The sequence below is a fragment of the Lutzomyia longipalpis genome, chromosome 1 (genome assembly GCF_024334085.1).
Source record: "Lutzomyia longipalpis isolate SR_M1_2022 chromosome 1, ASM2433408v1".
In the NCBI taxonomy this organism is placed as follows: Eukaryota; Metazoa; Arthropoda; class Insecta; order Diptera; family Psychodidae; genus Lutzomyia; species Lutzomyia longipalpis.
In genome coordinates this window covers 33,935,784-33,953,860 of record NC_074707.1, presented here as the reverse complement: position 1 = coordinate 33,953,860, position 18,077 = coordinate 33,935,784, and the positions used below count along the sequence as shown (strand labels likewise).

Here is an 18,077-nt window from a genome sequence, read left to right as displayed (position 1 = left end):
AGTCACTTTACAATTTAAGGGATGATTCAATAATTTTAAAAACTTGGTGGCTTACCCATATCCATAAGTTTCTTGATCTTTTTGAAATTTTTATTTGAAAAGACAAGTCAATTCTTTACCGAAATTCTTAAAATCTTTTCCTTAAATCCAATTTATTCGATTTTCGTAAAAATAAAAACTTTTCATGCCATTTTTTTATGCGCTTAAAGCCAACAAAGAAAATTTTCCAAGCAAAAATAGGACAATGGGCAAATCTGGGTCAATTATCGTAACGAACTTATTAATTTATTTATTTATTAATAAGAAAAAAAAAAGAAAATTGTTCTCTTAATTTAAAAGAAGTAGCAATAAATAAAATCAACTATCTGGAATTAAATCAACTCTAGCCCACACTTCACGTCTCCTCTTATTAAAGTTCTCCCCTATATACATATGTATGTACACTATGTATGTATATTAGTGTTGGAGACACTGTGAGTGAGGTAGATTGGGTACGGGTAAAGGTATAAAGTGGATCCTTGAACTCGGGTTGTAATATTTCGGACAAGGACAGTGTAATATTCAACCCACAGAGGAGAGCCCTCGTAAATTGAGAGGCAAGATGATAGGGAAAATATCCATTAAGAGTCAGTGGTGCATTGTTCTTAATTATCTCCCATCCTCAGCACACCAGAGTGGACTGGGGGTGGTACCACGGAAAAGTATGAAGCTGCGGAGATGATAAAAAAATGTCACGAGATAATGAAATTTAGGTGGAGAAAATAGCAAAAATACAAAATGAGGAAATCCCTCATACCCCCATCTCAATTACAAGGGGAAAAGTATAGTGCCCACCCTGTATCTCACAGCTAATTTACCCATTCTCAAGATCATAAGAAGGACGCGTGTTCGTCGCACAAGTGATTTAGGAACCCAATGGGTCCGGGTAATTCGCAATACAGGCACCCGAAATGTCAATGAGCGGAGACTTTATCTCCGGAACCAAGGATGATTAATGGTCTATTTGGAGAAGAGCTCACAGGGGGCACCATGAGGAATCTTAGCGTACAAAATCAAATATCTCCCGGAGATGGTGTAACATGGTGCAGGCACCCACCTAATTAAGTTGTTTTAGGTGACGGAATGGTTCCGAAAAAAAAACATGTTCATGGAAGAAAAACGTGGCCTAATTAACGTTGCGAAATAGTGGCAAAATTTTAGTGCTCAATATTTTTGGGCTTATCTCTATATATATGGAGTTTATCCAAAATCTTAGTGAAAATGTGTTTACTTTAATGCGCTATCTTTACGATGCCACAATTTACTGGCGTCGTCAAATAATTTTCATCCCTCCGCGTGGATAGCATTGCTGCGTTGGAGGAACCCAAGGAGTTTTGCTTAATCACCCACCCAAAGAGATGAAAACCCCCAAAATGCGGAGGACAAAATTAACAAATTTAATATGGATTTCATTGTTGTGGAAAATTTCCTTAATTTCCTCACTAAGCAAAGCTTTTCTCCTTCACACAAATATTGTGAAAGGAAACTGATTAGCTATTAATAAGAGAGAAAATATTTTTTATTGTCTCTCTAATTTCCTTTTATCTATTTATTTAAAGAATCTTCTACCCTCCGTTTCTCATTTCATTCAGTCAATACGTTTCTTTAGTGATGAGAATGGTGCACAAAGAAGATACAAAGTTGGTAAAAATCTCAGAAATTCGTTGAACGAAGAAGATTGGGGAAGGTGGATTTAATTCACCTCGTAGTTAATTTAATACATCCTCCAAAATCCGTTTTTCACCCGTGAAATTTGATTAAATTCGCTTTCATTTCTCAAACCCCCTCCTGCTTCATTTCTTTTGGAGAACGAGCACCTACTTAGTGGAAGTCATCTACCAGATATAGACAATGCTGCAGACCAACGCTGATAAATTGGAATGAGGGAAAGCCGCCCCGCTGTGGTGGATGGGGACAAAGATTTTCTCCCTTGGCACACTTTTTGCGTTGTCTCCCCCAAGAAAGTTGAATGAGAAGAAAAATTAAGAAGAGAAGAGAGCGAAAAAAAGCTCAACGACGAAGGAATATCATTAAGTCCGTGCAAATTGCTTTCTATACTCGTGTAGCAATTTATAACTACGCTAACTTTGCACAGAACTCATTCGTCTTCCATCCAAAACTGAAGAAAATTTTATCAAGAGACACGTTCCACTTAAGTTTTTTTTTTCAAATCTGGAATTTTCATTGGAACATACATAGTTTCAATGCTAACACCTGATCAGATAAAAGGGGATGCCATTTGGAGATTATATACGTATCATTGGGGATAATTCAGTGAGTTAATGAGATTCTCCTTGCACCACTTTTTAAAAGTTTTAAAAGGTCGACTTTTCTCTACAGAGATAAGGGAGAAAATTTAATTCTGGCTTCTCTAAATGAGTTAACAATTAATTACAATATGATATAGAAATATTATTATTATACATAATTGATTTTTAAATAAGAAATATGCACAGTAGGATCTTGCAATACAGCCTTATATTTTTGAAAAAAAAACTTTGTTGTATCTTTTAATACGTGGGCCTGGGGTGCAGTGGATAGAGCGCTTGAGTGCGCATCCAAAGGTCGCCGGTTCGAATACAGAACCCGGAAACGCGCCCCATCCGCCAACGTGCAATTAGATCACGTTGACCGGTTGGATCAGGAGATTGATACACTCCTATCTGTAAAATGGCCCACACGTGGTAGTATCTAGCAAGGCCTCCCACTACTTCTCCGCAAGGAGAACAACAACATCATATAGGGCGGCCGGCCCTGTTCCTATATGGGACGTAGCGCCAAAATATTTATTATTATCTTTTAATACAAAAAATCAAAATTAAATCCAATTTTTAATATTCATTATTTTTTTGCTAATTACCAGCAGCTTCAAAGCAAAACGGCTGTACTACGAATCTCTAGTGTAATTTATAATTTAAAATTCATTGAAAAAGTTATCACGTTGCAAACTCTGCATTTCCATGAGCTTTGAGAGAGAATATTAAGCTTAAATCTACGCTCTGGCTGGGGAAAAAATCCCAGCATTCAGCAAGCAAAAGCTCTCTCTCTGTCGATATATTGAACGCTCAAACTTTTAGCTCCTCTACACAATTCAGCATGACTTATTAATGATCTCATTACAATTCTCAGCAGTGTGGCATGGCAATCAATTTGCGATCTGCACAAATCGAAAGCGGAGAGAGTAAATTATTTGATTCTTACGTGTGAATATTTGTTCATCGTTTGCAATCAATCTTTCAATAGTTTGACGATCAATTTGACTTTCCACGTTTTGGGGGGCTTATTAATTTCATCCCCAATGGCATTTGCATTCAAATTCTCTCCCCTATAAGCGCATTTATGTACCTATAGTAGGAAATTCCAAAATTGGCAATCTCTCATGCAAATCTCCCATCTTTTACCATTGCAGGTTCATATGTGCTACTGTGGCGCCGGGGGACGAACGTATTAACCGCTTCCAATATAATGGTGACACGAGACGAACGGGTGCGATTAATTGATGGATACAATTTGGAGATAACTGAGCTGGAGCCACAAGATGCTGGCGATTATGTGTGTCAAATTAGTGACAAGATAAACAAGGATCAAGTCCATACAGTGGAAATATTAGGTTTGTTGCTCTCATCATCAATCTCGTCTCATTCTCATAAACATCCCCTCCCCCCCCCCCAGCAATAGCCCCTCCAACCTTGTCCGTCCAAATCACTCACTGTCACCCCAATTAACTCCAATTTACTGATTTTGCAATCGATGCCAATCAAACCATGAGATATGCCTCCCCATCCCCTGCCCCCCAAGCAGAACTATCTAAAACATTGCTCACATTTCCACCCTCCTTAAACAGTGCCACCAAGTATACGAGCTGTGCCAACAAGTGGTCAATCGACAGCCCGCAAAGGTGGCTCAGTCACGTTGGAATGCAAAGCTTCCGGGAATCCTGTGCCGTCAATCCACTGGACCAAGAAGGTGAGTCATGCAATATACCCCAAGAGAGTCCCCTCAGTAGGAGCCCCAGTAGACTTTCAATGCTCCTCCTGGCAAAAATTCATGGAAGACCACACATAGACGAGATTCTCCTGAGGGGGAAATGATAAATTCTTTTCGACATTCAACACGAAAGCTCCTTCAGGATATGATAATTATTTCCGTTCACTAGACAGGAAGAAATCTTCGATATCATTATTACTATTGACATTTTGCACTTCAAAAAAAACCTGGTGACTCTGCAGTCCAATTTAATGCTATCTTGAAGTGCTTTCTGGTGGAAAATTTCAACCACCCACAGGGTGCAATGATTCTTGACATTCTCCAATACGACGGTTCCATTTACTTTTCGTTCAAGCTTCTCTTTTAACTAGTTAGATAATTAATTTATTAGTTGAATCTTGTGGTTTTCTACACAATTAAATTTTATGTTATGTATGGTATTATTAATTTTATTTTTCTTAAAGGTGTTGCAGCATTGAAAATTAATAAGATTGATAATTAAAAAAAAACTATTTCTTAATTAAAAATCGTTTCTTTATTTCTAAACTACAAAAATATTTGTCAATCTTAAATAATTGCAATTATTTCTTTCATAGAAATATTAAATTTGTAAGATTAACTGATTTTCTCCACCTTCTGACATTCTAAAAAAAATCATAAATTTCTATTTTGGACATAAAAGCCCCCTCTTTTGTAAGATACCGTCTTGCTCTCTCTCTCTCAATGCTCAAGCATCATGAAGTTTCTCAAGTGCTTAGAAGAGGAAGTTGCAAATCTTACAATGTCAGAGAAATGCCGCACACGTCACAGACTTTATACTATAGTTAGACTCATAGGCACGCCTGGTAACATTTTGTGTCACTTTCAGAGTGGCAGTGCTACCGGAAGTACATCCCCAACACGAATTGGCGAGGGTCCAATTCTCACACTGGAGCGCGTGGACCGCCAACATGCTGGAGTTTATCAATGCACAGCGGACAATGGGGTGGGTGAGCCTGTCTTCTTGGATATGCGTCTCGATGTCTTGTGTAAGTATATCTCTGTGAATACATTTTCCTTAACTTATTGGATAATTTGGGGGTGGGGGTGGGGAGAGGGAATGAAGGGGATGGGATGTTGGAAAACGTGGTTCAACCCCCATCGGTATATAATCGAATCGTCGCGTCCTAGGGATCAGACAATGACAATGTGAGACGATGCTGAATATCTCGAGGGGGTGCGCGGCAAGGCATTTAGGGGGCGTAGGGGGTTGAATAAAATTTAATATCGACTTACGTAGAACGGAGGCAGACTATATGATGTCAAATTATCGGTTTAATCGAATTTCTCTTCATTTACTGTCTCTGCCATTTGCGCTGCCACGTATATAAATCGATGCAAAACTAACATCAACCCCCAAGTGTTGGGGACTTCCCACGACTGCCAAGTAGGGGTTGTGACACCTCCATAACACAGCCCCCAATTTCCATATGACAAGAAGTCTTGGGAAATTTCGCCCTCACTCTCTAAATTATCATAAATGCGACACATATTATATGATTTATCTCGCCCCACTACAACATGCTTTCGTCGCTGCTCAACTTTCTCGTTGAGCTTCCGTCGCATTCAACTCCTGTGAGCTTCCCCACTCTCCGGGGCGAAAGCTCTTCCTTTACCACCCCCTCACGCCGAAGCCCGAAAGTGACATTTACATATTCGAGCCGATGAAAAGTAAGCATAATTTAGTCAAATAAAAACTTATTTATTTATTTATTTATTATTTATTTATTTAATTAATAAAGGGGGTGCCATCATAGCTGATGATTCCCCTGTGTATAATATTTTATAGTAATTCTGTTATGTGTGTTTTTTTTATAATTTTGTGTATATATCCGTTTCTTTTATAAATTTTATCAAGTTATTAATGTTTTCATTGTTATTGTTAAGTATTGTTTTTATGTTATTTTTTATTTTGTATTTTTGTCTTAGATTGTTGTATTTTGTGCAGTTTGTTAGAATGTGATTTATGGTGATTTCTTCATTACAGGTGTCGCATGTTGGTGTTGTTGTTCTTGTCTCCCTTTCAAAAAGGTGACCATGTGTCAGAAGAGAATGTCCTATCCTGAGCCTGCATAGTACAACTTCTTCTTTCCTGTTTGACCTTTCCGATGTTGACCAACTTGATGTATCATCCTTTATTTCGCCTAGTTTGTCTCCTCTTGTCCTTTTCCATTGCTGTGTCCATTCGTCTTTAATGTTGTCTACTGCAGTGTTAGTCAAATCCTTTGCCGTGGGAGTGTGTTGTGTTGATGTCTCCCTGCTGTTTCTTGCTAGTTCGTCTACTGTCTCATTTCCAGCAATGCCTAGATGTGATGGGACCCAGCAGATCGTGAAATTGATGGATGATCTTTCGATCAAATCTATTGCCTTTGAGATGATTGGTGATCTTTTGTTGTTATAATTGGTCATAGATTGGATAACACTTAGGGAATCTGAAAAAATAACGACTGCATTATCTACGTTCAGGATTGCATGATTGACTGCTTCCAGTATAGCGTATGCTTCTGCTGTGAAAACAGAGCTGTGTTTTGATATTTGGAATTGGGCTATATTATTTTTTTCCTTAATCACAGCAAATCCTGTGGCAGACTCAGTTTTAGAACCGTCAGTGTAATAATGAGAATGTGATGAATATTTGGTAGAAAGGAGTTCAGAGAAGTAGATTTTCATTTGTATAGCTGACATATTTTGTTTATTTGTAATTTGAAGAGACCTGTCGATTTTAATGTCAGGTTTGTATGGATTTACTTGTAGGGTATTTCTTTTAGGGACATCATTAAAATCTGGTAATTTTCGAATTATATAATTGTGAAATCTTTTAGCTGCAGATTTATATTCTTTTTTGGTGTCGATAGAATTATATATTGTATTGTTAGCATGATTATTTAATTCTAGGATTTTAAACCCGTATTTAATGTTGAGAATATTTCTACGATAACTAAGAGGACATTTTCCTGCTTCTACAAGTATACTATTTACGGGACTAGTGCGGAATGCTCCTGTGCTGAGTCTAATGCCTGCGTGATAAGTTGAATTAAGCATTCCAAGGGTTTTGTTATTGGCAGAAGCGTACACTATAGAACCGTAATCTAGTTTGCTGAGGACTAATGCGTTAAATATTTTTAATAGATTTTTTCGATTGCCCCCCCATTCTTTGTGGGATACGCTTTTGATTATGTTTAGGGACTTATTACATTTTGCTTTTAATTGACTAATGTGGGTTTTCCATTCTAGTTTTTTGTCAAAAATTAATCCTAGGAACTTGTGTTCATCTACTACTGGGAGAATGTTATTATATAGGGTGAGGACAGGATCACTGTGGGATTTTCTTGATTTGCAAAAATGTACGACTTTAGTTTTTTCATGAGAAAATTCGAGTCCTGAGCTTTTTGACCATCGTTCCAGTGACCTAATAGCTAATTGCAATTTTTCCTCTATAAGTCCTATATCATTCGCTCTATAAAAGATGACAAGATCGTCAGCATATAAAAGTCCAGTAATAGGGGAGGGAATGTATTCAAAAATCTTGTTTATATAAATCAAAAAAAGGGTGACAGATAGTACTGACCCTTGTGGGACAGAATTATCTAGGTCGACTTTCTCTGAAACATTGTTTCCCATTATTACACTGATTTTTCTATTTCTTAAGAAATTATTTATAAAGGAGGCCATATTTCCATTTATTCCTAGGCTCATAATATTGTCTACTACACCTCTTGGCCATGTCATATCGTATGCTTTTTTAAGATCGAAAAAAACTGCTACTAAGTGCTCATTTCTAGCAAAGGCTTCTTGAATTTCACTTTCTAATCTAACTAAATGATCAAGGGTTGAATGGCATTTACGAAAACCAGATTGGTACGGTGATAGTAAGTTATTAGTTTCAAGATGCCATACTAGTCTATGATTTACCATTCGTTCAATAATTTTACATAAGCAAGAAGTGAGGGAGATAGGTCTATAGCTATTTGTGTCTGTTTTGTCTTTATTGGGTTTCAACACTGGTACGACAAAAGCTTCTCTCCATGAGGATGGAAATTCATTATGTGTCCACATGTAATTATAAATTTTTAGTAGTTCATTAAGGGAACTATGGTTTAAATTTTTTATCATTTCATAATGAATTAGGTCAGGGCCAGGACTACTTCCTTTAACTTCTTGAAGGACTCTATCTAATTCTTCAGGAGAAAAAGGAATATTATAAGGAGCATTATAGTTTAGATCAATTATGGGAGGTTCTGATTCATGTTCTTCTTTGTGTAAAAGGAAATTTAGTGGGTAGTTTTCATTACTTGAATTTTCAGCAAATGCCCTTGCTAGTTCATTGCATATTTCTTGAGGGTTCGTTATATCAATATTATCTTTCTTGAGTAAATATATTTGTGAGGACTTAAATTTTCCAGAAATTTTTTGAATGGTATTCCAAACTTTTGTTACGGGTGTATTGGGGTTTATTGTGGACACATATTTTTCCCAGCAAGCTTTCATTTCTTTACGACAATCTCTTTGCATTTTTGCTTTAAATTTTTTATATTCAATTAAATGGGATTCATCAGGGGCTCCTTCTCTTAAACTCTTTTTATATTTTTTAAGAGCTCTATTTCTATTCTTTTTTGTCGCTTTAAGTTCTTTATTAAACCAAGGATTAGGAGGTCGATATGGTGTTGTTTTAGTTTGAGGGATAGTTTTCATGGCTACATTTATTATTTGGTTAGAAAAATTACTTACGATTTCAGATGTATTGTTACCAGTCATTTCAATCCCTATCAAGTCTTCTTTAAAAACATTCCAGTTTGCTTCTTTTATTTTCCATTTCGCCCTTCTCGACTCAAGAAAAAGTGAATCCAAGAACTTTATCTGGATAGGAACATGGTCACTCCCATGGAAATCATCTAGGGTATTCCATTCTAGGTTGGCTGCTACTTCGCTGCTAATGACAGATAGGTCGATTGCACTAAAAACTCCAGTTGCTATAGTCAAATGTGTTGGTTGTTGATTATTTAAGATAGTGAGATCATATTTATCAATTGATTCTTCAATTATTTTTCCTCGAGGGTCTAATTGAGATCCACCCCATAGGGGATTTTTTGCGTTCACATCTCCTAAAATCATATAAGGTTTAGGCAGTTGTTTTATGAGTTTATCAAATTGTTTTTTAAGTTTAAATTGGGGTTGTATATAAACATTGCAAATTGTTAATTTAAATGGGAAAATTATTTCAACAGCTACTGCTTGGAGGGTGGTATTTAGATTAACTTCTTTACTATCAATGGTTTCTTTAACCAGTATTGCAACTCCTCCACTAGCTTTTAAATTATCTTCATAGCATTTATAAAAACAATTGTAGCCTCTTAATTTGGGTGGGTTATTTCTTGTTGCATGTGTTTCTTGGAGGCAAAAAATTAGGGGGTTGTGGGTATTTTTAATTATTTTGATTTCAGGAAATTTGTGATAATATCCATTTGAATTCCATTGGATAATATTGTGATGTTGTGGGGGGTTTAATTGATTAGTGTTATTATTGTGGTTATTGTTTGCTGTAGTGTTATCATTTTCTGTATTATTTATATTGTTGTAAGGTCTCACCGTCGCAGGCGGATCCAAAGAGCCAGAACCCTCATTCACATCTTGTGCAAATGGTTGCCCAGACCCCAAAGAACCACCAACACCGGGAGAATCCTTATTGTTTGTATATGAAGTGTTATGAGTGAGTCAGAAGTCTTCGTCTAATTGTTTCATGTCGGTATCTTCTCCTGTATCAACATAATCTTCAAGAATTGTATTTGTATTATTTTGTGTACATATATCAGTTTGTAAAATATTTTGATGCTGAGTTCTGAGCCTTTCATGGTTCTCAGAATCAGTCAATGCATTTGCATATGTATAATTGTTTGGTTTTGTGGCGATGTTTTGCTGTGGAGAAAAATTTTTTGTGGGCAATATATTTGTAGATGTGCTTGGTTGATGAATTTGAGAAGAATTATTGTGTGTGTTCGTCCGTGTGTTTCGGTCTTTGTCTGTGCGCTCATTTGTGTTATCATTTTTTCCAATTGAAGGATTAGTTGTGTTAGTATTATTCGTACTTACCTGGGATTGACGTTGTCGTTTGGGTGCTTCTTCATTGCTGGAAGAGAGAGCATGTCTGTCTCGCTTTGTGGGGTTTTGGTGTTGTGTGGACTGTGATGTTGATGGTTCATGTTGTCTTGAATTTTGCATGTTTTGTTGCTTGCTTGTTGATGGTTGCTGTCGGGTTGATGTTTTCCCTTCATGTCGATTTTTCCGTGTGTCACGTTTCTGGTTGTGCTCTTCTTCTTCGTCGCTAATGTTGTTATTGTATGCAGTTGGTGTGGATGTGATTGGTGCTTCGTGGATTGGTATTTGTGCTCGTCGTTGCTTTTTGGTCTTTTTGGTGCGACTAGCTTCCTCGAGGGTGGGGAAATCATCATCGCTCTCATCATTTAGAGCGGTGTATCTGTTTGAGATGACTATCTGTGAGTGTGTGTTTGTGCGTTGTTTCGGGTGTGGGTAATGCAGGGCTGCTTCCGCTTTGCTCATGTTCTTGTAGGCAACGAGGTTATTGATGTTCTCTTGGCGAATTTTTTCAGGGCAATTCACAAAGTCAGCACTGTGACTTCCTTTGCATGCGATGCATTTGGGTGATTCTTGGCATGTTGTGAATGAGTGGGTGGTAGAAATTTCTTCTCCACACCTCTTGCATTTTGCGGATTGTTCTGGGCAATTCCATGCCCCGTGGTAGTAAGACCAGCAGATTTTGCACGCGGTTGCTCGCATTACAAATGGTTGACATGGCACACGCACGTAGTTAATGAACACATACTCTGGTATGCATCCTCCCTCAAAATACACTTTCACTCGCTCTGTATCGATAGCGGTCTTTTGACCGTCAATCATCTCATGGCGTTTCACTCTCACAACTTTTGTGATCTTCAGTTGTCCCGCTTCTAGATTCTCCAGTAGGTATTCTTCACTGTATTTCTTGTTGATGCCCCATATTACTCCACATGTAGTGGTGAAGTAGAGGGGAATGAAGACTTTGGTACCTTCACTTTGCAGGGTTGGCACTTCCGGAATGGCATTGGCCACGTTGTGGTTTTCACAGTAGATTATGAGGGATTTACGTCCCGTTTGCCTGATTTGGCGGATTTCGTCCTTTCGGAAAAGTTTCTTCACGCGATCCCCTATATCAATCGGATCTAGGGGCCGTTTTTCACTCGTCACCATCACCTTATATCCATTATATTTATTGTTCGGAAGGTATTTGTAGGTTATGGGTCTCTGAACCCTCACACTGTCCACCGGAGGGGCACTAGGCCCCCCGGGATCATTTTCACTCATTTTCACCTTTCACCAAAAAAGAAATGTCTTGAAAATTGTCTTTATAATTTGAAAACTTTTAATATAGTTCTTAGGAAAAGAAAAAATTAACGTATTCCGCACTTGCTTGAAATCACGACCACTCGGTATGAAAGCCGGTTTGGAACTGAAATAAAAACTTATTCTCCTTTTTTTGCCATCCCTGCACATATTACTTTGCATTATCCTACGCCTCGGGTGCCGCGCAAGGAAATGCCTCTCAGCTATTATTCACTCTCGCGAAAATATGTTGCGAGGAACAAAAAAAAATTGGAGAATGGCTTAAGACGATGAGAGGAATTCTGGAGAAAACAGCACCACATTATTAAATTTCTTCTTTTATTTTTTGTCACTTGGTCTTTGAGGTTTTTTCTCCATGCCCGCCAGGGAAAATAAGCATAGCTGATGATCATAAAATGTGGCTCGCTCCACCACAGAAATTATACCCTTCATGAGTTTCATTGTCATCTTGAAGCTCTCGAGGCTTATGTTTTGAGTTTTTCTTTTTTTTGTTTCTTTGTTTTTTTTGGAAAATAAACGATGAAGAGAATTAAGGGTAATAATTCCTTGCCTTTAATTAATTCACCTTAAGATTCGAATTTCAAGAATTGTCCTAATTATTTGTCACAAAGAAATTCAAAGAAGGAGAATTTTTAATGTCTTTGGGGTATCTTAAAGTTTCCCTAAAAGAAACGAAACGAAAAGTACAAAAGTCCATTCATATGTAAAATTGTGATAAAATTATTGAATTTGAATATATATTTTTTACAAATATAAAACAGATCATTATACGTACAAAGAAAATCATTTGGAATTCCCTCTAGAAGAGACACGGGTATAGTGAGAGAAAGTTAGACAAAGTGTCATGTATCTGTGAGTCGACTGATGTACGTATCCTTGTCTCAGAGGATATGGGAAAAGGTCTCCCAGAGGTAGTAGCGAGTTAGAGAAGAAAATAAAAATGGTAGAATATGATAGTTCCCAGGGATTGTTCACATTTTGTGACCTTTCCTTCAGGCCATATAACCATCACCCCTCCCTTCCCGCCTCAACAAGAGCGTAAGCAGCGCCTTGAGAAAATTACCAAAAAGTGGTGACAAAGTAAAACTCTTTTATTGCAATTTTCATCGTTACTCACTTGTCGTCTCTTGCTCTGTTGCTGTATATACCTATCTGGGAAAGTTGGTAACCCTCATCATCCACCCCCTATGTGGGCGTAAGTCTGCCATTTTTCCACACAGCTCCCAGTCATCCCCTCTGTCATTCGTGGAGAAATGAAAAATCAAATGCACTTGACTTCCTCGGCAGTGAACATGAGGAGACAATGGATCATCTCGGGAATAGTGTTTTGAAGGAAAAGTCGATGAATCCTCACTCTGTTTCCCTTTTCCGCACTCTTCAACGTTTTTTTTTATCCCTCTACTTCTCATCCGTACTCCTCAAATCGGTGCTTCTTGTCCAATGTTGAAAAAAAAATGCTGAAGAATCCTTCTCTGGAATCCTTGCTTTACACTCGTCCTTCTTTTGCAAACCAACTGCTCACAGGGGTTATTATAGTGGTGAAAAATATATAGATATCAGATATGGTGGAAAATGTCTCATATTCTGTATCTCGATTTTTCCACACTTTTCTTTTTCTTTGTCATATTTGGAAAATTGCTAAAAATGATAGGGAAAAAGAAATGACACAAAAAAAGGAAAACCACAATATTTTACTCTGATGAACTCTTCTCGGAAGCACGCTAAAAAAACAACAGGAGAACATTGACTTTATGAAAATTCATTGTACGACGCTCCCTATTTTCCGAGAAAGAACATAGGCAGGAAAAGTTTAAAGACGGTGAAAAAAGATATAAATAAAATAAAACTTGTCATCAGAATATAAATTTTCTTCACCATGTCTCTCAACACTCTAATGCCTATCTCTCTGGCCTATCTACCTCAAGTTTCGGTAATGCTGACGGGAGGTAAAACAAAAAAAAAGTATGTATAGCATAACTTTAAGCCATGGCTCTCGTGCCATCAAATGGATTTCCATTTATGAATCTAGAGGCACTTTTTCATTTTTATGTGATTTTCCTCATGTGCATAGTAATGAAGTCACCTTAATTCCTTGAGCTTTTTCCTCTTACTCACTTCCATGGCTTTAAAATGTGATACAGAGTTGGTAATATTTTATTTTGAAGTTTTTAAGAAATTTAAGAAATATATGAAATCGATTTTTTTTAATTAAACTTTTCTGATTTACGAAAAGTACTCTGAAGGGATGATTTTTAAATGCTTCCCTAATAATTTTCTTTCTTGGTTCAAGTTTAAAAAATTACCTTAATTATTATTTAAATATTTACAAAATATTCCTTTAAAATATATGTCCTTTTGCATAATGTTTTCATGAAAAGATCAATCGTGCATTTTCAATTAAAAAGATTCTTCATGTATAAAAACTATTACTATTAACGGATAGAATTGAATTACTCTGAGACCATCTTTAAATTAATGCTTTGGATTAATTGTGGAAAATATTTTCCTAACTCTTTTTACAAAATACGTAAAACAATTCGTGGAAAAACCTCCACTCATGTGTTTGAAATTTTCATGATTTTCATTTCAATTTTAATCCAGATTTCAAACAAAATTAGTAACTTGTTTGAACAGATGTTTAAGTAAATGATATTTCAGTTATGATAAAAGGGAAGTTTTCTCCGTCTATGTAGGTATATATCGTTACATCATCTCTAGATAATTCAGGCGCTTGCACGAGAAAAGTTGAATGAATCTGGAACGGATGCTGACTCACTGTTCTATGAAACATCCACCCATATATGAAAGCTCATATTACATTTTCGTGCAAAAGGAAATTTTCCACCCCTTTCCAACTCCCCTGGGTCGGGGAGGAGGAGGAGGAGCTGGATGGGTGGGATGTGGGGGTTGGAAACGAGCAATGAAGAAAGAACAAGCAAATCACGAGGAAGAGTACAAAAAATATACACTCAACTGTGGAGTCTCTGTCAGCTCCAACTTTTTGGGACTCCTCTCCCCTATTCCTCCAAGAGGGGGAACGGAGGGTGATGGAATGAGTTTTCGGGGAAAAAAGATACTCACACATGCATGATGGGAAAAATGGGAAAAATGCGTACACAACTAAATTACCAAAAATCCTTGATTTTTTTTCCGTGGAGATTCCCTTTTCGGTATAACATTGTCGGCCTCTTTATTTGCACCGTGAGACCTCGTTGGGGGGAAAAATGGAACAGCATATGCTTTATGCTTCACGGCATAAACACAATTTGCCCATCAAAGGGGGTGGCACAATCTCTCCTCTCATCTTCGAGGTGTTTTTCCCACCAACCTCTCTATGCTGAATTCTGTCGTCATATACAGGATGTATGGCAATATTGTATTTTTTCCTTCTTCTTCCATCAACCTATATATTTTTGATTTTCAAAGTACACTCGTGCCTTGGCATAAGATAGTCTAGGATGTACTGCTCTCGCGTATTGAAAATAATGAGTGTGAAGAGTATATCCTAAACTATCTTATGCCAAGGCACGACTGTACTTCTTTTGCGTTGGTGTGAAAATATTTATTAAAGTGCAAGAGATTTTCTTTTTGGATAAGAGAAAAGCTGGAAATACTTTTTCAAATCTCCCTGGATTATTTTTGTGGATTTGAAATAGAAATTTATTTCTTGAATAAATTCTACCATTTTTTTGGAGTTATTCAGGGATTCCTCCGTAATATACTAAAAGCTCTAAAAGCTCTAGAGATTTATGGTAGGTAAACAGAATTTATTTTTAAAATTTTGTGATTGCAAACCTGACACTGACTGCATCGTTTATATCCTGTTGAGCAATGAATTCTTTGTTGGTAAAGCGCATTGATCAGGAATTCTTTTGAAATCCCTTTCATCTCATCTGTGGTGAAAGGAAATATTTCCCATTATGAGAAATTGAAAATTAAAGCCACATCCGAAGGTAACACACATACAGAGTACAGATAGAATAGCTCCATGGGCTTGTGGAAGCATCTGAAGTTGATTGGAATGTCAGTCACAGGAGAGTTGTTTATAAATGAGAGACAACCATTGATGGTGCTATCTTGGAAATAAACTGCAAAATGGGGTAAGAGATAAGGCAATCTATTTCAACACCCCTCCATAATCAACTCCTTTGCATGCACCCTCCCGTATTTCAGGATATATACGGACGATGAGAGTGAGTGATGGTATCAGAAAATCACACTTGTGGCGCCCAGGGGTGTTCTCTCAGCTTTTTACTCCCCTTTGCTTTTTTTCACTCGTTTTATTTTAGTTTTAGTGCACGTATAATATGTGTACAAAACACATACCTACGTCAGTATATATGCGGATTGAATGTAATTCCTCTTTCTCCCACTACTGATGCGTTTATTGATTAAAATCGTAAAGTAATCTCGAAAAATATGTAGGTATAATGAATTTGAGAGAATAACATACACAGTATGAAATTTACTTTTAGCATTTAGGGCCACAGTTGACCTAAACCTCCCCATCAAAGGGTTAAAACAACTAAAAGCACCCAACTTGTCACATATTTTGCCTCAGCAGTAAATTCCACAAAACTGCTCTGTGAATTGCACTTTCTAACCCAGTTTCACATTCATTAATTCACCCAATGGGGTTCTTTATGGAGGCATTACATGGATGCACAGTTGGGGAAGCTTCTCGACAATTTCGCGAGACACAATTTCCTTTGATGCATTAATTTATCTGATGTGCATTCATCCCCATACGGATTTCATTTTCATATTCACGGGGGGTTTAGTTGATGTTCCGCAGCTTAAGTGCTGGTGAAGCCACAAAAGCATGAAAGTTTATGGTAAAAATGATTTAAATTTCATTGTAATTTTTTTTTTATTCTTTCACACTTTTTGTTCTTTTATGCGTTTTCAAATGGAAGAATATTTAGTAGACATTGAGCTTTGAAAGCTCTGATTTGTGAAATATTTTTTTAACCCACAAAGAACGTTTTGCGGAATTTTCTCGATAAAAAAATAAGAAAGAAACCAAAAATATTCATCTCCTCACCCTCTCTAATAAGCTCAATATCTGACAAAATATTGCAAAATTTTATTTACTGATGTTCCATCATTAGGAGAACTAAAAAAAAGTCATTCAAAAAAAGAAGAAAGAACTTTCTCTCGAGCTTTGGTAGTTCTTCAGCTTTTCTGTTCTGAATAACGAACATCATTTATGATTTATTTTATCCTTCCTTGTATATTTTTGTAACTTTTTTTTTAACTTCTGCACAAACAAGAATAATGGTGCTATGCAGGAAAAGAATGTCAAGTAAAAATTATCATGACATTTTTTCCTGACATTTTTTTTCATTCCCTCTCACTTCCACTAATGTATTTTCCTATCTTTCGTCTTTCTCCCACGCATGGTGACGACATTTTTTTTCATGACATGTTTTTTTCCTTGCGCACAACATGTTTTTATTTCCTTGAATTTTCCCAACATTTGGGGGTATTTTCCCCAAAGAAAAGTGGAAAATGCTTAGCTAAAGAGCCCACAGTGCCAGGAAAACAGTGAAAAATGGAAATTTACGGTCATATATGGGCCAAATATGTGAAAATGTACGAAGTAAAAATCAAAACATTCTTTCCCTGACCAATTTTTACGGGATTCTTGTCGGATTTTCACCACACAAATCACTTCCTGCAGGTTTTTTGGACCTTCCTACAGGTCATCTGCACACGGAAGTTCTGTGTGGGATCAGGGAAATGCTTCCTGGATCGTACAAAAAACTCCTGAACACGGAAAAACTTTGTCCGGGAGTGAATGTTTTGCTGTCGAACATCACTGTTTTCACTTATTTGGCCGATAAATACCCACGATTTTCCACTTTTCACACTTTCACAGGCACTAAGAACACTTCCACAAGTCGCTTTTCACTTTTCCCAAGCTAAAATATCACAATTTACAGAGAAAATTGCAGAAAACTAACAAATACGTTGACTTCACAAGCGCTGGAAAAAGAATGACAGAAAAAAACATGTTCCTGCGACATTCTTTTTCAAGCTCTTGCGTAGTCAACACGTTTCTTATTTTTCGTCAATTTTCTCTGTGAATTGTGATATTTTAGCTCGGGAAAAGTGAAAAGCGGCTTGTGGAAGTGTTCTTAGTGCCCGTGAAGGTGTGAAAAGTGGAAAATCGGGGGTATTTATTGGCCAAATAAGTGAAAACAGTGAAGTTCGACAGCAAAACATTCACTCCCGGACGAAGTTTTTTCGCGTTCATGTGGGATTCCACCACCCAGGAAGCATTTACCTGACCCCAGGCAGACCTTCCCTATGCAGATGACCTGTAGGAAGATACAAAAAGCCCGCAAGAAGTGATTTGTGTGGTCAAAATCTAGAAAAGAATCCCGTAAAAATTGGTCAGGGAAAGAATGTTTTGATTTTTCACTTCGCGCATTTTCACATATTTGGCCGCTAAATGACCGTAAATTTCCATTTTCCACTGTTTTCCTGGCCCTGTGGACTCTTTAGCTAAGCATTTTCCACTTTCCTTTGGGGAAAATACCCCCAAATGTTGAAAAAATTCAAGGAAATAAAAACATGTTGTGCGCAAGAAAAAAAGCATGCCACGAAAAAAG

At 37.1% G+C, this 18,077-nt stretch overlaps 1 protein-coding gene across 1 annotated transcript in view; it reads left to right on the top strand.

Annotated features, from left to right (window-relative positions):
* The window catches only part of LOC129786068 (protein amalgam-like), a 132,260-nt gene that overhangs the window by 96,650 nt on the left and 17,533 nt on the right, over positions 1 to 18,077 (top strand). The window contains exons 4-6 of the mRNA XM_055820871.1: positions 3,449 to 3,649; positions 3,884 to 4,005; positions 4,895 to 5,054. Of these exons, the coding sequence (XP_055676846.1) occupies positions 3,449 to 3,649; positions 3,884 to 4,005; positions 4,895 to 5,054 (483 nt within the window). The remainder of the gene's footprint in view (positions 1 to 3,448; positions 3,650 to 3,883; positions 4,006 to 4,894; positions 5,055 to 18,077) is intronic.